This window comes from Podarcis bocagei (assembly GCF_964188305.1).
Source record: "Podarcis bocagei genome assembly, chromosome: 8".
NCBI lineage: Eukaryota > Metazoa > Chordata > Lepidosauria > Squamata > Lacertidae > Podarcis > Podarcis bocagei.
The window spans coordinates 87,211,643-87,235,714 of NC_138133.1; the positions used below are offsets into that span (position 1 = coordinate 87,211,643).

The 24,072-nt window shown below is 47.9% G+C and overlaps 1 protein-coding gene across 5 annotated transcripts in view; it reads right to left on the reverse strand.

Moving 5' to 3' along the window:
• Positions 1–8,274: 8,274 nt before the first annotated feature.
• Positions 8,275–24,072, reverse strand: part of PTP4A3 (protein tyrosine phosphatase 4A3) — a 101,302-nt gene continuing 85,504 nt past the window's right edge. For all 5 annotated transcript variants that reach the window (XM_081205260.1, XM_081205264.1, XM_081205261.1 and 2 more), the window contains 3 exons: positions 14,534–14,664; positions 13,056–13,130; positions 8,275–9,982 (listed from right to left, as the gene is read on the reverse strand). In XM_081205260.1, coding sequence (XP_081061386.1) covers positions 9,865–9,982; positions 13,056–13,130; positions 14,534–14,664 — 324 coding nt within the window. In that variant the 3' untranslated portion in view covers positions 8,275–9,864. The remainder of the gene's footprint in view (positions 9,983–13,055; positions 13,131–14,533; positions 14,665–24,072) is intronic.

A 24,072-nucleotide genomic window follows, 5' to 3' on the forward strand; every position in this document is an offset into this window, starting at 1 on the left:
CCTGCAATGCCTGTTGCGTTATTTAAGAGACCTGAACTCCGTAACTGGAAATCATAACACCTCTGAATTTTGAGATGGCATCTGGTGCTGCACAAACACTTTCAAGCACATATCATCTAAAAAGGTTGTTATTCTTCTTCTTCCGTATTTATTTACAGTGGTGCCCCGCAAGACGAATGCCTTGCAAGACGGAAAACTCGCTAGTCGAAAGAGTTTTCCGTTTTGGAGGTGCTTCGCAAAACGAATTTCCTATGGGCTTGCTTTGCAAGACGACAATGTCTTGCAAGTTCCTGCTGGTTTTTTCCCCTCCCCCCCTTTTTCTAAGCCGCTAAGCCGCTTATCAGCTGATCCGATCAGCAGATAAGCCGCTAAAAGCCGCTAATAGCGCTAATCCGCTAATCCTTCAATGGGCTTGCTTCGCAAGACGAAAAAACCGCTAGACGAAGAGAATCACAGAACGGATTCTTTTCGTCTTGCGAGGCACCACTGTATTTATACCCAGTCTTTCCCCATGATGGGACTCAAGGCGGCTTATGGATAAAAACAAAGAAGAAACGACACCGAACGAGTAAACACGGACAGAAGTAAAACTATCTGCTTCAGACTATGTTTAAAACACACAGATAGTCACAATAAAACAGCAACAGCCCTTTCATTAAAAGCAGCCAGTTCCTATCAGCTTGTTGGAACAAGAAGGTTTCACCTGCTGGTGGAAGGACAAAGAGGGAGGCAGTCTAGCGAAAATAAAAGACAGCAGATTCTGCACTTTTCCTGCTAAATTACAGTATATATCCAGTCTATTCCTGCCCAGCATTTCCCGCTTTTGAGCTTAAACCGGTGCAGCATTTATCCTTGTCACATGTGCAACCCCCTTGTGACACCTTGGCTGGGGGCCCTGCAAGCTGACCTGGAGTTTTGGGTCCTGCCTTGGAAGGCTGAAGGGGCTGGAGAACACTCTCGGTGGTGAGGCCACAATAGAAGTGCCGCAAATCAGGAGCGGAAAGACTGTTGGCAGGGAAGTTAACTCTTTCCTTGAGGAAATGAACGGACAACTTTGAAACCCTTGGCAGCAGGTCTTGCCCCTAGCGAGCAGCTGCCAGGACTCTCTAAGGCTCCTCTTTCAGATGTTTCCCATTGTTATGTACTGAGTTGGATCCAAAAGGCAGCAGTCTGACTGGTCCTAGAACAACAGGACTCAGAATGCAGCAGTCCGATTGGTCCTAGAACAATAGGATTCAGAATGCAGCAGTCCGATTGGTCCTAGAACAATAGGATTCAGAATGCAGCAGTCTGATTGGTCCACAGGAGTCACCCAATCCAGCTCCAGGTGGAAGTGAATCTGCAACCTGATTGGCCTACAGATGAATCCTGGAATTTGCCAATCACGTGGGGCCCATTGTGTAAATAATGTATATAAAGCGGACATTCTGGGGGAACTTCCATTCCTCCTCACCACTATGAGCTGAATAAAGAGCATGAAATCCACTCCCGACTCATGCAGGCGCAAGCTGGGTCTGTGCACCTCTGGCCACTGTTCTCCTTATTCTGCACATTCTTGGAGACCAGTGAGGAGGGGAGCTTGTCATAGCAGGAGAGGGAGATTCCCTGGACTCTTAAGCGGCTTCTTGACCCCCCTCCTCTGCTTCAGCCTCGCAGTCTGAACTGCTCTCCGCCACCGACTCTTCTTGCTCACTAAACCCTGTTGCCCTTCGGAAGCTCCTTACAATCTTCTCCTACTGACCTCTCCACAATGTCCCACCACAAATCCCTGGGCTCTGAGCCTTCCCCCTCTGGGGTTTCCCTTGGCTGCTGCGGTCACACCATCAATCAGGAGCTGAACTGGGTTCCACGCAGTCACAAAAAAGAGCCACAAAAACAATAACGCAAAATAAACGCGGGTGGTGCTGTGGGTTAAACCATAGAGCCTAGGACTTGCTGATCAGAAGGTTGGCGGTTCGAATCTCTGTGATGGGGTGAGCTCCCGTTGCTCGGTCCCTGCTCCTGCCAACCTAGCAGTACCTCCAGTGGGAAGGTAAACGTTTTCTTTCTTCTTTTCTCTTTTGTTCCTTTCTTATATATGTGCTTATTTGAAATATATATTGCATGTATTTGCAATATTTTGTAACGATTATGTTAAATAAAATTTTTAATAATAATAAAAAAGAATCCTTGACAGATGGCCATCGAACCTCTGCTTCAAAACCTCCAAATAAAGTCCGCAAAGTATAGGATAAAGTTACCCTGCTTCTCAGTGCATGGCCCACACAGGAAAAGCAAAGACACACCCAGAGATTTCAAGGATGCCTCTCCACATTCCAGCCCTCAGCCGTGCCCTGCAAAACAGGTGGGCATTATCGTCTGGGAAAATCAAGAGATGCCAACAGCAAAGCGAACTCTGGCCAGGCAGAAATGTGTTTGGGTTGGCAGGCAGAGCCCTGCAGCTGCTGAATGCAACTGACATGGCACACAGAAGAGCTAGCCTCTTTCTGCGTTGCTGCTAGCAGACCAAGCGGCCTGCATTTTTTAGGAAGAAGCTGCTGTCGGGGGGAGTTGCAAATTATTACTCCCAGAGCAGGAATGGGGCTACTGCAATGCCAATTTGCCATCGCTTAAGGAAAAAGCACTGGCACGCTGTCAGATTAAGCAGCTGAAGATAGCCATCTTAATTGCGCTGCTCTCTGGGGGTGAGCAACGCCATCGCTGTACATGTGCGATCACGAACTTTCCCACCCTTAAAAGGGCCCGAGTCACTTCTCCTCATGTTCCACCTGGGCTTTCGGTGCATTTGAGCTCCTCCTCTTCGCCTCCCTCCTTCGGCCACACACGCCGATCCTGAAATGGCTCGAGGCTACCAAGTGCCCATTGCAATTTCACTTTCCTTGGCTTTCTATACAACAGGGGTAGGCAAACTAAGGCCCGGGGGCCGGATCCGGCCCAATAACCTTCTAAATCTGGCGTGCAGACGGTCCGGGAATCAGCATGTTTTCACATGAGTAGAATGTGTGCTTTTATTTAAAATGCATCTCTGGGTTATTTGTGGGTCCTGCCTGGTGTTTTTACATGAATAGAAGGTGTGCTTTTATTTAAAATGCATCTCTGGGTTATTTGGGGGGGGCATAGGAATTTGTTCATTTTTTTCAAAATATAGTCCGGCCCCCCACAAGGTTTGAGGGACAGTGGACTGGCCCCCTGCTGGAAAAGTTTGCTGACCCCTGGGCTAGAACCCCGTTAATCCCTACGACGACCCTGTGAGGTAGGTTAAGGGACTGCAACTGACTCCAAGGTCACCTCGTGGGTTTCATGACAGAGTGGGGCTTTGAACCCTGATCTCCCAGTTCCTAGTCCGACCCTCTAATCCAGCCTTTCTCAACCTGTGGGTCCCCAAATGTTGAACTACAACCCCCATCACCCCTAGCTAGCAAGGGCAGAGCTCAGGGATCATGGGAGTTGTAGTCCAACATCATCTGGGGACCCACAGGTTGAGAAACACTGATAGCCACTGTCCCTCACTGGCTTCTTAAAGAGGACTTCTGCTATGGAGCAGCTCCATATATTCAGTAAATAAATATGAGGAAAAGCAAAATGGCACATAGGAAAGGATCTGAAATATTCCCCATGAAGTTTGAATTTTATTGTGGATTTGTTTTATTTGCTGTGTTGCAAACAGCTTTGAGATTATCCCCCTTTAAAATATAAAGCAGTATAGAAAGGAAATGAACAATAATAATAATTTCTGCAGCAAAAAAAAGGCACCTAAACATTCTGTTGTGGTGACCACAATGTAGGTTTTGAAGTGCCATTTGGCAATTAGCTTATATATCTGATTTTCTACCTAGAAGGAGCAATCTATGATGCCTCTAAGCTCAGTGTTCAAACCACAATGACTTGGAAGGGAGTCAGATTGTGGTTATTTCAATGGACAGCTTCTAATTTTACCTTAAGGGAAGGAGAGATAAATAAATACACTGCAACACAGAGTCTCATACAAAACAGTGAAGCCTTTTTATTTTTTAAATTTTCCTTTGTTGTTGCGGTCGGAGGCAAGGACAGCCTTATTACACTTTTAAGGAAACCTCTCACAACTAAAAAAAAAAGTGAATACTTTAAAAAAGGCATTGACAGTTTTACACAGGACTTGAGCAGAAAAAACAGACAAGTTTTCACTTATTTTATTTTTTTAATAATTCTTCTTCTTTTAAAAAAAGGTTATAAAGTGTCTGGACCTCGTTGGCATCTGCCAAAGTGATGCTTGCCCGATATAAAAGCACTGGGTATAATAGTAAAAACCAACAATAATAATTTAGCTATGGCTCAGAGGAAAAACGAACAAACCAACAAATACCCCAAGTAACTGGTCTTCGTCTACAACAGCCTTCCCCAACTTGGCGCTCTCTCCATGTTCTGAACTAGAACTCCCAGCAGCCTCAGCCAGCTGAGGGCGGGGCTGATGGGAGTGGCAGGCCGTCGAATTAGGGAAGGCAGACCTATGAACTAATGGCGCACCGAGTTTTTAAAAAAGGGAGATGTGTAAAATCCCACTGCTGAAAGGAATCAGAAGGATCGTCCGGTGTATCTTTGGGAAAACACGTTTAAAAAAGAAACAGGGTGGGTTGGGAAGATTCAGACACACATCCCAGAACACTAAAATATTGAAGCCAGGCGTACCACTCCGGAAAAATGGCCCCTTGCGCCCTCAGCAGGGATAAGAAGCTGCCCTCGATTAAAACATTAACCTTTCGCCAGCGATTTCACCAAGGTTTAATTTGCTTTCCAGGGCCAAGTGGGAGCTGTTTCTTCGTGAAGTCTTCCCACTGGCCTGGGAGCATTGGTGTCCCAGGAATGCTCTGCGTCAGGGCCAACTGCACGGCTGTCTGCCCCCTTGCTTGGCCACTTGGGGTCGGGCGATGCTCAAGCTAGGACGCCACCCCGTCGCCTCGATAGCGCAAGAGCAGTGTGGGAAGAAGCCGGAGGAATTTAAGGCGCCCCCAGGCCGCTGGAAGATTAAACGGGGTGTGAGGTCGATGTGGCGGCAGCCGTTCCAATTTCCTTCCTGCCAGGTGTGTCCGCTTCTGCCAATCTCCTCCCAAAAGGCTCTTTCGATGCCCCGAAATATGCCATCGGGGAGCCCTTGCTTGACCCCACCGTGCTGCACATTCAATGCAATCGATTGCTTTCTGGTGGGAAAAACTTGCAGGGAAATGATGGCGAAACTGTACGCCCATCACTTCCGGGATGTTACATCAAAAGGTGCAACGAAGGAGGGTCTGAGGAATTCTCTGGCTGCCGTGGGGTGGAATGCATAGCTATCAACTTTCCCCCTTTTTTTGCGGGGAATCCTATTCGGAATAAGGGAATTTCCCTTTAAAAAAAAGGAAATGTTGACAGCTATGGTGGAATGACCCTTGGAGTTATGCTGGAAGCCCCTTTTCTCCCCTTGAACCATAAAACGTCATTTCATTGTGGCGTTTGCATTAGCAATTGGGAATCCCCCCTCCGAGAAAACATTATCGTTGTTTTTAATAATTAAAAAAACCACACACACACATCATTTAAATTCACATTCCTGGACATTGTAATGAGCCATATCATACCAGAGCCAAGGGGGCATTTCAAATCCCCACTCTGGACTGCAATGCAGTGCAAAGCGCCTTGAGATCTGTGGAGGAACATGATTACCTTTGCTTTACAACAGTTGGGAGAGAGAAATCACCTTTCCCAATACCACACACACAAAAACCACAAGAGGCATTGCAAATTTATATATATATGTTTCCCCCCGTCTCCCTGCTAGAGGATACACGCAAGCTTTCGTCTTTTTTAAATTTGAATTCAAGATTTCCACACTATAAGGCTATTAAGAATGCTGGTATGTCTGTGTCTGGCTAAGCCAGTGCTCTGAAGTAAGGTCTGAAGACATTTTATGTGCTATGATTTTTTAAAATTTTATTTTTCCCAAAAGAGACGTATGGGGATTTTTTTTGCAAAAGGCGCACATTTGAGGGAAAGAACGGCGCTTTTCGGAAAGGCTCTTTTTAAAAAGTTGGCGCTTGTGCCCTTTTAAAGAACATTCTTGATGCAGCAGGTAGATGAAAATAACTTTTCCCTGCCTGTGTTGACCACTGGTCTCCAACCCCCCCCCCCCACAAGCTCATGGTCAGCACAAATGGTGGTCACTTTTAATCTGAGGGAGGGCACTGTGTTCCCCAGACACTAATCTTGGGCTCTGGAGCAAGCTGAGTGGCCAGACTCTATCGTAAAGATGGCATCTCCAGCCTATGAGGTTTCACCCCAATTGGGCACATTATGTGTTGATGGCAGAAGGTTGCTAAGAAGAAGAAGAAGAAGAAGAAGAAGAAGAAGAGTTTGGATTTGATATCCCGCCTTTCACTCCCTTTAAGGAGTCTCAAAGCGGCTAACAATCTCCTTTCCCTTCCTCCCCCACAACAAACACCCTGTGAGGTGAGTGGGGCTGAGAGACTTCAAAGAAGTGTGACTGGCCCAAGTTCACCCAGCAACTGCATGTGGAGGAGTGGGGAATCGAACCCGGTTCCCCAGATTACGAGACTACCACTCTTAACCACTACACCACGCTGGCTCTCTAGGGGCCAAAGTGAGGAATGTGCTTCCTGAAAGATCCCCTCTACCTGGAGGCTGGCAGTGAAATATATAAACAGGCCCAATGCTTCTCTTCCTGGAAGTGACAACTACAAGCAACTTTTAAAAAATAAAATAAAAAATTAAAACCGGGAGGGTCAGGATAAAGTTGTGTTGGCATGATCACCTCTTTCTGAGGCAGGCATCCCTTTCCTAATTTGCATCACTCGAGTCCGAGGGAAGAGGAAATCCAATTATTTGAATGTTTCACATGGGAGGCAGGATGGGGAGGGAATCCCAGCAGCCCACATAAAAGCCATACGCCAGAAGAGGCATGTGGGGCCGAGTCTTCCTTCTCCCTGACATGCTAGCTGTCTACATGCAAGGAGCCCGTGCGTGAAAGCTTCCGCACAACAGTCTCTCTGCCTGCAGCCTGAAATCCTGGGGAAATGGTGCAATCTTGCTTCTGCCACAAGAGTTAGCCCAAATTTGGGCGCAGGCGCAAAATTAGGCCATGCGCATTTTGTGCTGCGATCTGCTTGAGTCCACCCTAGTCAGCAAGGCTCTCCCCCCCCCAAATCTCTTTTTTCCCCAATTTGGTAGACGCTCACTCAAAGCAGCTGCCTGCCTGCCCCCCACCAACTGTTCCCTCCACCAAGTCACGCCTTTGCAGGCTGAACAATTCCCACCCATCCTCCATCCCATAACCTGCTGGCTGCACACTTAAGCTCTCAGCACAGGAAATCGCTCCCACCCACGCATGGAAGCTGTCAAGAGGACTGCACATTTATCGTCAACCGGAAGAAAGCTTTCCGGGCCAGGGGAGACGACCTTAAAAGTTTAAAAAGCAAAATGCTGAACTTTTTTGAAGGTATTGAAAACGCAACCGAAACTTTTGCTACACAAACAAGAGGAAAGCAGTAGCTGTGGAGTTTCTGTGGGCTGCGCATCTCAGATCGGGGCATGTTCACCTTTAGAGCGCTAATAATACCAAGGCTTACAGGGAGAGGCAGAGCGAGTCTCTGCGCACGTTTGCCAAGATCCTCGATTTGCTCATGGGGACTTTAATTCATCTATTTCCGACACGGATTACCGCTTCGGCCAGGGCGTTCTGCATGCAGATGGAATGTGTGCACCTGCAACCAGTTGCACGCCTGCGATTAACGTTGCATGCCATTCCCAAGCGCCAGAAAAGGAGGAGAGCACACAAAACATAGCTATGCACCCAGAACTCCCATTTTTGCTAGCAAAACAAAAAAAGCAAGTTTCAGGATCTCATGACTTTTGAGCTGCTGAAGATTTTCATAATTTGGAAGTGGGGCTTCAGTAGCCAAGCTGCAAAATAGGACTAGGGAAACCAGAATGAGGCAAGAGGGGCAGAATTATTATTCCTCACCCCCCCCCCCCCGCAATCCCCTGATTTCTTGACCCATAATGCATTGGGGGTAGAATTGTTACCATTGTTTTTTTGCACCGAGGGGCACATAGTCTTAGTCCTCTTTTAGGGAAGAGGTGGTGAGCAGCTCCCTGGAACAGCCATTTCCCTGCTAAAGGGGGGGATTTGGGGGCTGTGATTTCTGCATGGCTTCGGTATAGGACCAGCCGCTGCTGCTATGCTCACACAGCAAATCTTCAAGCAACCAGGCGGCAATGGCGCAATTTAGCTTTGCACAGACAAAATCACCAGAAATAACTTGTGCGTTTAATAGCGATTAAAAACTTTAAGCATCAAAACCGAAGGTGTGGCTTGGGTGCTCTCGACAAGGGCAAAACTGCAGCACGGAAAATGGGTTTTAAATCTTCCGGTAACCTCCTCACAACCTGTGAAGAGTCAGAGGAGAATTTATTAGCCTGCCTTCTCCTGGGTCCAGCTTCCTCTGTCTCTTAAAACTGGACCCACAAGGTCCGGGGATCTCCCTGGGTGCCAAAATTACATCGCATGCTCATTTATTCTTCTCCCGCGAAGTGGGATCTCCTTGTAAACGTCCCGCGACCGCAGGAATAGCTGCAAGGGGCTGGAGCGGTTCCTTCCCCCTGGCCTGATCTCTTAAGGCCTAGGGCGGAGACAGGAATAAATTGTGCAGTCCTCCATGTCCAAATCAGATGTCGTTCCATGCATGAAACAGCTTTCTCTGTCTCACGCCTCTTCCCAGTTCCTGAGCCCAATGCCAAACATTCCTGAAGCCCTCTGTTCTCAGACCAAAAACCATTTTTTACTAGCAACCTGCCTCCCCTGACCTCGCTCCTGTCTCTCGTGCAGGTAAGCCAAACCTTTGCCAATGAGCTACAACCCTAGGATGCCCTTGCAAGCAGAGGCAAGGATGGGAATCGGATGATTTAAACGTGAAGGGATCAACTTCTGATCACACACACACACACAGAGAGGAATCGTAGCACCTGGGAGGCGGAATCTCACAAGGTAGAACTACGATGCCTTTGGCAGAGAGCCTGTTTGCTTTCCTGTTGTGCATTGCAGAGAAATGTCCCTGTACCTTTTCCAAATGGGGTGAGGAAACCCCCTTCATGGGGTTAGATCAAAGATCACAGCAGATCACTCAAGAAGACCACAGGACTACCTTGCCAGAAAGACTACCTTGCAAGAAGGTGGCAACTGACCCATCACGCCATTACCTAACCAATGCCATCCCTCCGGCCAAAACCAACTTGCCACCTGGTTTGCAGGAGGCCTGGCATAACCTGCGGTGCCCACCAAGTCAATTGGAGACCACCACCCCCAGCAGAAGGGGGGAGGCAGTGGCAGGGTGGCACTGCTTTTGGCTTGGAGCTTCGGAAGCCACACTGGCATCAGGGAGAGGGGAGGCAGTGGCAAGGGATCTGAGCTGCAAGAAGTCTATCCCACCCAAAGCGATCCCACTCAGCCCCTGCTGGGACCTGCCCCTGCCTGGAAAGTTTTTTTTGGGGGGGGGCATGGAAGAGGAGCTGTGGTGGTCCCAGATAGATACACCACAGCACCAAGGAACAGAAGCACAATTGCATTGTGGTGTGCCATCGTCGCACTTGGCGAGTGTTCTGCGAGGAGAGGGGGGAAAAACAACATAATTTCTAGTTTTTTTGTTGGAGGGGGGGAATGGACTCAGCCACCTTCCCTCCTAGGCTCAGATCCCGGCGCTGCCAGATTTGGCAGCGCCGAACAAGGGGAATCCTGCCCAGTGGGGAAGATTGCCGCCTGGGACTTCAGAGGTAAAGCCCTGCGTCTGTGTTTGCGGAGTTTGTGTGTGTGTGTGTTTTGGCAAAAGGCTATTACTGAGGTTACATGATGCAGCATTTGTTCTTGTGGTTCTGTGGGTCTCTGAAGCGCAGCCGCTGTTTGGGCCGGTACTTCTCCAGGTACGTCAGCTGCTTGCTGTTGATGGCTCCGCGGCGCTTCCTGGCGAGGAGAGAGAGAAAGAAGGGAGGGAAGGGATAGAAAAATCAAAGCTTTGGTGTGCTGATCAAAAACAGCTTGCAAGCGTTGAACACACACACACACACACGGCTTCTTGACCCCAAGTAAAACCTTCCCTGAGGTCCTGCCTACCAAGAGACCATCGCATGCTGCAAGAAAAAGCTATCTTTCCCAGCCCCAGTTAGGTGCTTCCAAGGCCGTGCAGCAGCAAAACTCTTTTTCTTCTGCAGAGTCGGGGGAAAGGGCTGCAGGCTGGTCAGAGCAGCCCCAGCTGCGCCCTCAACTCCAGATGTGGGAGGGTGGAGCTTATAATCATAATAATGATAATAATAAAAATAAATTTTATTTATACCCCGCCCTCCCGGGCTCAGGGCGGCTGACACCAATAAAATCACAGCAAAAAACGTGATGGGGGGAAAAGAAATAAAAAACCATTCAAAATACAGGTTAAAATGCAATTTAAAATGCAGCCTCATTTTAAAAGTAGCCGATAAATCAGGACCATAAGGGGAGGGAAACATAAGGGTCAGACTGAGTCCAAACCAAAGGCCAGGCGGAACAGCCCCATCTTGCAGGCCTTGCGGAAAGATGTCAAGTCCCGCAGGGCCCTGGTCTCTTGTGGCAAAGCGTTCCACCAAGTCGGGGCCAGTACTGAAAAGGCCCTGGCCCTAGTGGAAACCAATCTAACCTCCTTGAGGCTTGGGACCTCCAAAATGTTATCAGTTGTGGACCTGAAGGTCCTCCGGGGGCATACCAGGAGAGGCGGTCCCGTAGGTATGAGGGTCCTAGGCCGCATAGGGCTTTGAAGGTCAACAGCAGCACCTTAAACCTGACCACCGGGAGCCAGTGCAGCTGGTAAAGCACTGGATGAATGTGATCCCACGGCAAGAAGAGATGTTTCAGGCCATTCAGCCCCCTCCCCAAGGTCCTTGCTCTGCCCCTTGCTCTGCCAAGAGCACGAGGGAGAGACTGAAGGAAAAATCCCTGTTCTGTGGCCTTAGGAGAACACGCTAAGGAGATTAGAGGAGGGATTGAGAGCAGGACACTCGGCTGCAGCTCGTAAGCAGAGCTGGTGGCGACGAAGGGCTCACACAGCTATTACAGTTGCAAGCCAGGAGATGCGGCCAGATGGACCGTAATCCTCGCCGGATCCGGCCGGGCAGTTTTCACTGGATTCCCCCCCACACAAAGGTTCATTTTAGTCCTTCCCTAACCCCAGATGACTTTCTGGCAGGTCAACAACACCCCGCTTCCCAAGAATAAAATCCCCCTGAAAGCGAGAGGCAGGGTGGGTGGGTGTGCCATGCGACAGCAACGGGCTGCATATGGGAGGGAGATCAGTTGCTTGGCATGCAGAAGGCTCCAGGTTAAACCTCCCAATGGCATCAGTTAGTGCAGAATCCTGCAGCGTCCCTCGTCACGGGTTCGAAACATCCCTGACTCAGACTGACTGGTTCTCAGTAGATTGGCGCAACTCTCTCTTTAGGTACTGTTTCTGCTAGCGACGTGGGATTTGGGGAAGGGTCGGAGCTCAGCCGGAGGGCATCTGCTCAGCATGCAGAAGGCTCCGGGTTCAATCCCCCAAGGGCGTCTCCGGGTGCAGCTGGAAAAGACCCCCTTGCCTGAAACCCTCGAGAGATGCTGCCAGCCAGTGTAGACAGCACTAACCTAGAGAAGACCAATGGCCTGGCCTGTATAACGCAGCTTCCTGTATCGCTGTGACGGTGTCACTGTTACAGGAATCCTCTTGCATCTTTGCATGGGAAAAGTTAGCCTCTCAGGGAGAACAAGGTTAAGCTAAATCCTTCTTCCTGAAATGCTAGGTAAAGGGACCCCTGACCATTAGGTCCAGTTGTGGCCGACTCAGGGGTTGCGGCGCTCATCTCGCTTTACTGGCCGAGGGAGCCGGCGTACAGCTTCCAGGTCATGTGGCCAGCATGACTAAGCCACTTCTGGCAAACCAGAGCAGCACATAGAAACGCCATTTAACTTCCTGCTGGAGCGGTACCTATTTATCTACTTGTGCTTTGACGTGCTTTTGAACTGCTAGGTTGGCAGGAGAAGGGACCGAGCAATGGGAGCTCACCCCATTGAGGGGATTCGAACCGCCGACCTTCTGATCGGCAAGTCCTAGGCTCTGTGGTTTAACCCACAGCACCACCCACATCCCTCTTGATATGCTAGCTTTCTCCATTTAGGATTTCTGCCGCTGTAGGAAGGGAAATTAGATGTGACACACCGCTTAGGACTATGAAGCGGTACAGCCACCTCTATGACTCCAGCAGAGTAGAATGATAGAATGATAGAGGTTAAAAACCTCCAAGGAAGGAGAGTCCACAACCTCCTGAGGGAGACTGTTACACTGCCAAACAGATCCCTACTGTCAGAAAGTTCTTCCAGATGTTTAGCACCAGGACCAATACTGAGATAATCACCAGGTGTGTCGAGAGTTGAGTTGTTGAGGACAGGAAGAGAAAGCCGAGTGGCATGTCATAATAAAAGTCTGCCCCCTAAAGTCAGTCCATTTGTAACCCAAGCAGTATCTCTACCCATTACCTTGATCAACTATGGAAGACCGAGGCTGGGGTCCAAAAGATGTGTCTCGAGACACGGGAGTGCCCAAAAGCATTTTACAAAGTGCTTTTCAAAGTCCCCTCCGTAGCAAAAGAGCAATTTTGGGAAGGGCGGGGGGGAAGACTGCTGTTTAAATTTCCATGGGCCTTGGATCCTAGCCATAAACAAACAGATTTGCCTGTGTAAATTTGTAGGTCAGGTTCTGATTCATTCAGCTAAACCGAAACAAAGAGTTCAAGAGAAAGGGGGGGGGGGACTTGTCCCAGGCTTCTTTTACGATTCTGCACCCGATCGGCTTTCTGGGTGGAGAAAACCTATGCCAGCGAGCCTCACGCTTGCCATTTTTGGTGCGTTCGTTAGGCTGAACGACCTCTGCCTTTTCTGTAAGCAACCCCTGACTCCCCTCTCCACAAGCATCAAGCCAGTCTGGGAACGCCGGGCCATTAATCTGGATCTTAGCAGGCGGCTCAGAGGAACTTACTGTCTAATAAACTGAATGGCATCTTCGTATTTCATTCCGCTCTCAATCAGCGCCAGCGCGACAAGAACCGGAGCTCTGGTTTAAAAAAGAGAGAGAGAAAGAGAGAAGATTAAACCATCACACTAGGAAGAAGAAACAGGGTTCAACTAGAGAAAAACAACTGGCATTTTTATTTTTGCTGGGGGAAGGAGGAGGAAGGCAGCACAGGACTTCATTCACAGCTTCAGTAAACGGAATTAAACACCCACCCCTTCCTGACTTGAGTATTTAGATATTTACAGCTGGTTAAAGCCCTGGTTAAAGCGGGTGGCGTTGTGAACCACAGAGCCTAGGGCTTGCCGATCAGAAGGTCAGCGATTCAAATTCCCGAATTCTGGTTTGCCAGAAGCGGCTTAGTCATGCTGGCTGCATGACCTGGAAACTGTACACCGGCTCCCTCGGCCAATAAAGCAAGATGAGTGCCGCAACCCCAGAGTCAGTCACGACTGGACCTAATGGTCAGGGGTCCCTTTACCTTTACCTTAAAGCCCTGCACAGGCCGTTGTCACTCTCCCTATAAGCCTAGCTAGTTGTCTCTTTGGTATTTTGTGCTATGCTTGCACCTAACACTTATTAATCCAGGGGTGGGGAACCAGAGACCTGGGTGTGTGTGTAATAAATAATAAGAATAAGATATTATTTATACCCCACCCATCTGGCTGGGTTTCCCCAGCCACTCTGGGTGGTTTCCAACCAAGTATTAAAATACAATAGTCTATTAAACATTAAAAGCTTCCCTAAACAGGGCTGCCTTCAGAGGTCTTCTAAAAGTCTGGTAGTTGTTGTTCTCTTTGACATCTGGTGGGAGGGCGTTCCACAGGGTGGGTGCCACTGAGATCCAGCGCCGAGGGCCTTCTGGCGGTTCCCTCCCTGCGAGAAGTGAGGTTACAGGGAACCAGGCAGAGGGCCTTCTCAGTGGTGACGCCCGCCCTGTGGAACGCCCTCCCATCAGATTTCAAGGAAATAAACAACTATCTGACTTTTAGAAGACATCTGTAGGCAATCCTGTTTAGGGACGTTTTTAACGTTTGATGTCTTATGGTGCTTTTAATATTTTGTTTGCAGCAGCCCAGAGTGGCCGGGGAATGAATAAATTATTATTATTATTATTATTATTATTATTAGACAATTACTTCCCTTGATCTAGTCCTGGGTTTCCAAAACTTGGGTCTCCAGCTGTAGTTGGACTGCAACTCCCATCATCCCTGACCACGGGCCCTGCTAGCTAGGGATGAAGGAAGTTGTAGTCCCCAAAAAGCCCCAAGTTTGAGAAATCTAGTCTGACCCCTTGATATGCAGGACTCTTCTGCCCAATGCTTGAACCCAGGACCTTGAGATAAAGAGCCTCATGCTTTCCCGACAGAAGAATGGCCCGACTTAGACTGAGGGGAGCGCCATATAGTCCCAGGCTCCTTTGAGAGCGCAGAGTTCCGGCTTACCGTCCCAGGCCAGCCACGCAATGGACGGCCACGCAGCAGCCGGGGTCTTCGCAGAACTTGGTCTTCAGCAGGTTGAGCCAGTCGTCCACAATCTTGGTGGGTGGCGGAGCGCCGTCGTCAAAGGGCCAGTCCTGGAGGAGAGGGGGCACAAAGAGAGATAGAGAGAGGTTTATTTACCTCTTTTTTTAATGCTTTATTGAGATTAAAAAGAAGTAACAAACGTAAGGGTTAATCAGGAAAAAGAAAAGTAAGTACCGTATTTTTCGCTCCGTAAGACGCACTTTTTTCTTCCTAAAAAGTAAGGGGAAATGTCTGTGCGTCTTATGGAGCGAATGTGTGGTCCCTGGAGCCAAACTGCCCAGGGGCGAAAAGCAGATCATGGAATGGTGGAAAAACATGATTACAAAGCACGGATCCACATGAATTCTCAGGATTTTTGTATTGGGCTATCCTAAATTCACTGTCAAATCACATGTCTGTGGCCACAGCATGAACCACAAAAATCATACATCCACTCTTTTATTCTGATTTTTTTTTCTTGTTTTCCCTCTCTAAAAACTAGTTGCGTGTTATAGTCAGGTGCGTCTTATGGAGCGAAAAATACAGTAATAATATTTGTGGCGTCACATCACTGTACATTCTTCTTCAGTTTCTAACAATTTTCCATCACCCCATCGTGTATTTACCGCTTTATCTAGCGCACAATTAATTTTCATTTTCGTGTTTAAAATTTTCATCAGTGTTATGTTCTCTTATGATTGATCGTCCTGCCACAGAAGTTATTCAAAGTCCTGCCACTGGTGTGCTGTTATTACAATATTCAATAAGGTATTTTTTTTGTACATTTCCTATTTCCTAATAAATGTTTGATCAGTATGATCTCTCAGTTTTTCTGTCATTTTTGCCAACTGGGCGTACTCCAACAAATTTTGCCACTCCACCTTTTTGGAGTTTTCTCTCCTTTCCAATTTGTTATGATTAGTATTCTTGCAGCTACTGTAGCGTACAAGAATATTTCTCTCGCATTTATAGGTATATCTGGACCTAGTATCCCCAGGAGAAATTCCTGCGTTTTTTTGTTTTTTTAAATGAAGGATACCTTAATCATTCTTTTAAGTTCATTATAAATTACATTCCAAGATTCCTTAATTTTCTTACAAGTTTATTCTCAGAATTACTCTAAGCGCACTAATGAGATTGATACTGATGAACTGGAAGAATAGAGATACGATTCTCCTTAATCAATGGCTTGGCAACCTAACAACATATGAACATAACAATATACAGTGGTACCTCAGGTTAAGTACTTAATTCGTTCCAGAGGTCCGTTCTTAACCTGAAACTGTTCTTAACCTGAAGCCCCACTTTAGCTAATGGGGCCTCCTGCTGCTGCCGCGCTGCTGGAGCAAGATTTCTGTTCTCATCCTGAAGCACTATTTCTGGATTAGCGGAGTCTGTAACATGAAGTGTATGTAACCTGAAGCATATGTAACCCAAGGTACCACTGTATGCGCTTTTTTAAACAAGCAATTTATTTATATATCATAAACACATTTTAAAACCATAACGTTTTGCTTGACTTCCCTCCACTCCCTTTCTTGGTGCCATTATTTTAGACTTGTTCATGCATGTCTATAACATCTTATATTTTTAATAATCCATTTTTAAAACCTTCTTCATCTTCTTACAAGTGACTTTAAAAGTTATACACAAAGCTTAAAAAGTATGCATTAAACATTTGCCCTTTTTATAAACTCAAAGTTGAACATAACAATATATGAACAGGCTGCTTATAGACGCTAGGGCTGGGAAATATATCAATATATAGTCTCAAACTGGTTTGAAGTCCATATTGTGATATCGGGATCTGGCATTCTATCGCAAATCATGATGCGTGTGTTTCATGTGGTACACGAAAAACACAACGAAGGAAAAAAATGTGCAACCAGCCAATGCATAGCTCCATCCTTATTTCAGACATTGTGATATATCAGTACATCACAATGTTTAGCTGGCGATATATCGCAATGTTGAAAAACAGATATCGCCTAACCCTAATAGACGCAGACTTCCTTTGGATAAATACAATGATATTTGGAGTGAGTTTTACAGAAACTGTATTAGGTCATTGAGAACTATATGTGTATTAAGGACAGAGCATAAAATAATAATAATCTGAAGGCAACCCTGCTTAGGGAAGTTTTTAATGTTTGGTGTTTTATAATGTTTGTAATATTCTGTTGGAAGCCACCCAGAGTGGCTGGGGAAACTCAGTCAGATGGGCGTGGTATAAATGTTGTTGTTGTTGTTACAATCATACCTCATGTTACATTTGCTTCATGTTACGTTTTTTCAGGTTGCATCCCACAGCGACCCGGAAGTACAGGAAAGGGTTACTTCTGGGTTTCGCCACTCGCGCAAGCGCTAAATCGCGCATGCGCACAAGCACCAAATCGCACCACGCACCTGTGCAGATACGGCGCTTCAGGTTGTGGGCTTTTCATGTTGCGAACGGGCCTCCGGAACGGATCCCATCCGCAACCAGAGGTACTACTGTATTCCATAATAATTTATAGAACCGTAACTTTTTATTCTCTTTTCCATTCCCACTTTTCCGTTCTTCTGTCACTCTATCTTTTCATAAATAAAATTCTTCCAATGAAATATTTTTATTTGAAAAGCTTTACTCTCATTCAGTGCAGACAAAACTGATCTAGACGGGACGAGGGCCTGACTTGATATATAACACACCGTTCTGGGCTGCTAGGTTCTATGTGGCATGGGATAAATCCATGTGGATTTCCCTGTGCAACCGTGTTGGGATCATCCACGAGTTCTGCAGCTGACAAAAGGATTGATTGATTCCACCCCTTTGCAAACAAGAGCACGCAGGCACACGAAAAACCTTCTGCACCATAAACGGCCGCCTGTTTTCGAACGAAGGAAGACAGGCTTGGATAGGAAAGGGAACAGGGAGAGAGGGGGGCCAGCCAAGCCTGGAAAAGGCCTTTCCCCCTGGGGCTGGCGATAAATCCACTGGTTGTGCGTAATCGGCGAGGCACCGACCCAAGGAGGAGGTTTCACAGATGCGGCTCGTAAATAGTTCATTTCTAGGACGTGGAGCTGTCTTCTCTCCCGGCTACGGAGACCTGGAACGCAGGCCGGGCCTTTGCTCTTATGAGCAGCCTTGCAGCAGAGCCCGTTTTGCAAAAACGAGAAAGGAAAGCCTGTCAGCAACACCCCTCCCAAAAGCAAGATTGCACCCCCAAAGAGAGTTGCAGAGAAAGGGAAGTCTCCGAGTGATGTGATTTCTCTCTGGAGCCCCAAAGCTAAATCTTGCAAACAGGCTCTCTCTCTCTCTTCTTTGCATAAAGAAAAAATGTTTGCAAGCTGGCCGGTGTCCAGGAGCAGCTCTAGACAAGCTGCCCATTTAGAACGGGTTTGGGGTTAGGTGGGGGGGAAGAGACAGACAGAGAGAGAGGAGTTTCACCAACCAAGCCTCCGCAAATCCTTTCCAAGGACTGGGCGGGTCGGGGAGGAAAAGGGCCATGCAAGGTAAATAGGACAGGCAGTTTTCAGGCTCCCGGCCGCAAAACGCGATGCGAGGCTGATAAGGAGGAAACCACAATGTCGCCTTGTTCGACGTGAAACGAGAACCAAGTGGGGACGTAATCAACGGCACCCGCACAAAGCAGAAACAGATTCGGGCGCATGAAAGCACCCTTTTGTTTTGTCTCTTAAGAGAGAAGGAATAATAATAATAATAATAATTTTTTATTTATATCCCGCCTTCCCCAGCCGAAGCCGGGCTCAGAGCAGCTAACAGCAATATAAGTAACACAGCATACTAAAATCAATTCATTTTAAAATCAGTTCAAAATCAAATTAATGGCAACCATTGGGCTAGAGTTCTGTGAGGAGGGGGTCAGTCTGTGCCTGGGCCAAAGGCCAGGCACAACAGCTCTGTCTTGCAGGCCCTGCGGAAAGATGTCAAGTCCCACAGGGCCCTAGTCTCTTGTGACAGAGCGTTCCACCAAGTCGGGGCCAGTACTGAAAAGGCCCTGGCTCTGGTTGAGGCCAGCCTAACCTCCCTGTGGCCGGGGACATCCAAGATGTTTTTGTTTGAAGACCGTAAGGTCCTCTGTGGGACGTACCAGGAGAGGCAGTCCTGTAGGTACGAGGGTCCTAGGCCATATAGGGCTTTAAAGGTTAAAACTAGCACCTTAAACCTGACCCTGTACTCCACCAGGAGCCAGTGCAGCTGCTAAAGCACTGGGTGAATGTGATCCCATGGTGAGGACCCCGTAAGGAGTCTCGCCGCGGCATTCTGCACCCGCTGGAGTTTCTGGGTCAGTCTCAAGGGCAGCCCCATGTAGAGCGAGTTACAATAATCAGGAGAAAAACGACAAGGAGGCAGGATGTTGATAACGTGTGTCCAGTGAGAGTGAAACAGCTCCACGCCTCCAAAATTCGGTGGTGGCCGCCGGGCTTTAAAGTTTCAGTGGTGCCCAGTGTGATGCCAAAATTGGGTGCCTCCTCCTTGCCTTTCATTGTCTGCAACTGTTGGGGCACCCAAGGCAGGCAAAGCAGCCATGCCCCCCTGTATCTGCCTGTGCCAAAATTCCACTTGCCGTTAGTTTATTACATTTATATATCATCACCGTTTTACCATAAAAAGGCTGATCGCCAAAGAATTGATGCTTTTGAATTCTGGTGCTGGAGGAGACTCTTGAGAGTCCCATGGACTGCAAGAAGATCAAACCTATCCATTCTGAAGGAAATCAGCCCTGAGTGCTCACTGGAAGGACAGATCCTGAAGCTGAGGCTCCAATACTTTGGTCAACTCATGAGAAGAGAAGACTCCCTGGAAAAGACCCTGATGTTGGGAAAGATGGAGGGCACAAGGAGAAGGGGATGACAGAGGACGAGATGGTTGGACCGTGTTCTCAAAGCTACAGTGGTGCCCCGCAAGACGAATGCCTCGCAAGACGAAAAACTCGCTAGATGAAAGGATTTTCCGTTTTTGCGTTGCTTCGCTAGACGAATTTCCCTATGGGCTTGCTTCGCAAGACGAAAACATCTTGTGGTTTTTTTTTTAAAGCCGCTTGAAGAGGCTCAGTTGCGACAGACCGTGCTTCGCAAGAGGAAAAACATCGCAAGATGAAAAGACTCGCGGAACGAATTCTTTTCGTCTTGCGAGGCACTACTGTACCAGCATGAGTTTGACCAAACTGCGGGAGGTAGTGGAAGACAGGAGTGCCTGGCGTGCTCTGGTCCATGGGGTCACGAAGAGTCGGACATGACTAAACAACAACAAACCAATCCAGAATAAAACGCATTCAAGCTCCAAGGAAAATATTTCAGATCCTTCTCTAGGTGACATTTTGCTTTCCCCGCATTTATTTCCCTACTTGATTGATAGAGCTGCCCCATAGCAGAATGACTCTAGGTAGGCAGGGTGGTGTAGTGGTTAAAGTGTTGGACTAGGGCCTGGGAGTCCAGATCCCCACTCAGTGAAGACAACACTGAGCCTGATGATGGACTAACGGTCGGATTCAGTACCAGGTGGTTTCTCATTAGCCTCGGGCACATGAACTGGCCGTTGGAGGAGCATCTCAGAATTGCTCCATCACATAAACAGCAGAGATCCTCCTGGATCAGGCTGGTGACCCATCCGAGTCCGGCATCCTACTCTCCCGAGCGGAACAGCCCTCTCTCCCTTCCTGGGTACACATTGTTGCAGGAATTTATGTATAGGTTGGGGGGGGGGTTGCCCCTCCAGCAGATACCATGCACATGCAGCCCACTACCAAAATCAGCACAATCACTTTTGTGATTTGTCCCCACAAAACACTTCATCACAGTTTCTTCCTATCTACTCAAAGGGCCTTTGCTGCACGATACCAAATATTCACAATTCGCTGATATATGTATCTATGTACTGGCTCACAGGGGAAAACTCAGGGAAACACAGGGGAAATTCATATAGACACGTGAGCTCAGCTACTCAGCAGCCCCTCTGCCTGAGTGATAATCCCTGGCATCCTGACACCTGAGTGCCAGACAGGTAGCCATTCCAGAAATAACAAACCCAGATGAAGACAAAAGGGTGTGATTAACTTGGCTGGGAAACAGGGAAATGTAAATATCTTTTATGTTACACTTGATGGGTGTTTGGTGGAGGGCAAGGGGAGGAATGGGGCAGGGTCCAGGATGCTCAGATTACTGCCACCAGACCTCCCCTTTCATGATGTAACCGTGATGTAGTCCCATGGACTGCAAGAAGATCAAACCTATCCATTCTGAAGGAAATCAGCCCTGAGTGCTCACTGGAAGGACAGATCGTGAAGCTGAGGCTCCAAGACTTTGGCCACCTCATGAGAAGAGAAGACTCCCTGGAAAAGACCCTCATGTTGGGAAAGATGGAGGGCACAAGGAGAAGGGGACGACAGAGGACGAGATGGTTGGACAGTGTTCTCAAAACTACCAGCATGAGTTTGACCAAACTGCGGGAAACAGTGGAAGACAGGTGTGCCTGGTGTGCTCTGGTCCATGGGGTCACGAAGAGTCGGACACGACTAAACAACAACAACATGGGGATTAGCCGCTAATAAAAGTTTGGGTTCTCTTTTGTTTGGGGCTTCCATCTTGTCCCACCTTGTGGCAGGTGGGAGTCCTGTCGCAACAGTCTTCAATAAAGACTAAGCCAACTGGCTGCTGTTTTGCTCTGATATTCCTGGCTGGTGTCCTTGGTTTTTTTGTCCAAGGGAGCCCTCAGATTTCTCCGTTAACAACATGCCTCACTCACGTGTCGCGGTAACTATAGCTTACTGGCACCGTGAGGATGTGCTGGTTCCTTTTGCTCCTCCGCTGTGCCCAGGAAAAGCTCGTTTCTCGCTCACCACGAGCTGTAGCTAAGAACAAGCCTTGACTGCAGCCCTTGGTAAGGGAGGTTGGCTTATTTGTGATATGTGAACCAGGCCACAGGGAGAGCAACTTGGGGATCCCAACACCCCAAGTCTTCCTTATTTATTGACATTTGCAAACAACGAACCTGAAGGGACAAGCAGTACATTATTATTATTATTACTATTTTTATTATTATTATTAGCCATGCTTCATGTTACGTTCTTTTAGGTTACATCCCGCGTGACCTGGAAGTACCAGAAAGGGTTACTTCCGGGTTTCGCCACTCACGCATGTGAAGCGTAAAATGACATCACGTGCATGCGCAGGAGTGCAGAATTGCAACCTGCGCGTGCGCAAATGTGCCGTTGCAGGTTGCGCTCTTTTCATGTTGCTAACAGGCCTCCGGAACAGATCTCGTTCACAACCAGAGGTACCACTGTATTATTATTATGCAGATTGTGCAAATAAAAGTTAAAAGGGACTCTGCAGTCTGCCTCTGTGCCTTCTATTTTTACCCAAATCCTGCCCTGCCTTTGCTCCTTGACAGTTAATCGCCTTATGCGAGGCTCACAAAGCTAGCTCGTGCCTTCGGATGAAATCTTCACTCCCAGCTACACCCTGGCTCATCTGCCAGCCACTCGTAGCAACATCCCATCTTAAGGGATTTCTCCCTTTGCCCCGATAAGACTCTGAGAAGCAGGTTTCTCATGCTAATTTTGCAGTGTTTGTCATAATCAATATTTATGAATCCTAAAGACTGATTTTACTGCATTTATATCCCACTTTTTCTCCTAGGAGATCAAAGTTGCATGCTCCCCCTCAGTCCTCACAACAGCCCTGTGAGGTAGGTTAGGCTGAGAGGCTGTGACTTAACTCTAAGGTCGTCCAATGAGCTTCAATTTGAACCCTGGTCTCCCAGGTCCCAGTCCAACACTCTAACTCCACCTCTCTTGGGTGGGCTATCGGTGCCGCAAGTTAAAAATAAAGCAAAAATTGTGGTACGGAACATGTGCTTAAATGAAAAATATATAGGCAGTTCAGTTACTCATTGATTGATTGTGTGACTGCAGTACATTGTTTATCGCTTTCATTTTATGGATCAATGGTCTTGTTAGATATTAAAATTCCTGTGAAACTGCTGTTTCAGGGGTTGTTTTTAAAATTCTGGAACAGATTTATCCATTTTGCATTGCTTTCTGTGGGAAACTGCGCCTTGGTTTTGGAACGCTTTGGTTTTGGAACGGACTTCCGGAACGGATTACACTTAAAAACCGAGGAACCACTGTACAGTGGTACCTCTGGTTGTGAACGGGTTCCGTTCCGGAGCCCCGTTCACAAACTGAGAGGAACGCAATCCGCGTCTGTGCACGCGCGGGTTGCAATTCGCTACTTCTGCACATGCGTGTGATGTCATTTTGCGTGTCTGCTCATGCCCAAGTGGCGAAACCCGGAAGTAACCCTTTCTGGTACTTCCAGGTTGCTGCGGGACGCAACCTGAAAAGACCTAACCTGAACCGAACGTAACATGAGGTATGACTGTACTGCTTCTCAAATGTTACCAAAGCTTATGTAAAGAGTCCTCCGGTTAAGTTAAAGGTAAAGGGACCCCTGACCATTAAGTCCAGTCGTGGCCGACTTTGGGGTTGTGGCGCTCATCTCGCTTTATTGGCCAAGGGAGCCGCGTACAGCTTCCGGGTCATGTGGCCAGCATGACTAAGCCACTTCTGGCGAGCCAGAGCAGCGCACGGAAACGCCGTTTACCTTCCCGCCGGAGCGGTACCTATTTATCTACTTGCACTTTGATGTGCTGGTGCTGGAGGAGACTCTTGAGAGTCCCATGAACTGCAAGAAGATCCAACCGATCCATTCTGAAGGAAATCAGCCCTGAGCGCTCACGGGAAGGACAGATCCTGAAGCTGAGGCTCCAATACTTTGGTCAACTCATGAGAAGAGAAGACTCCCTGGAAAAGACCCTGATGTTGGGAAAGATGGAGGGCACAAGGAGAAGGGGATGACAGAGGACGAGATGGTTGGACCGTGTTCTCAAAGCTACAGTGGTGCCCCGCAAGACGAATGCCTCGCAAGACGAAAAACTCGCTAGATGAAAGGATTTTCCGTTTTTGCGTTGCTTCGCTAGACGAATTTCCCTATGGGCTTGCTTCGCAAGACGAAAACATCTTGTGGTTTTTTTTTTAAAGCCGCTTGAAGAGGCTCAGTTGCGACAGACCGTGCTTCGCAAGAGGAAAAACATCGCAAGATGAAAAGACTCGCGGAACGAATTCTTTTCGTCTTGCGAGGCACTACTGTACCAGCATGAGTTTGACCAAACTGCGGGAGGTAGTGGAAGACAGGAGTGCCTGGCGTGCTCTGGTCCATGGGGTCACGAAGAGTCGGACATGACTAAACAACAACAAACCAATCCAGAATAAAACGCATTCAAGCTCCAAGGAAAATATTTCAGATCCTTCTCTAGGTGACATTTTGCTTTCCCCGCATTTATTTCCCTACTTGATTGATAGAGCTGCCCCATAGCAGAATGACTCTAGGTAGGCAGGGTGGTGTAGTGGTTAAAGTGTTGGACTAGGGCCTGGGAGTCCAGATCCCCACTCAGTGAAGACAACACTGAGCCT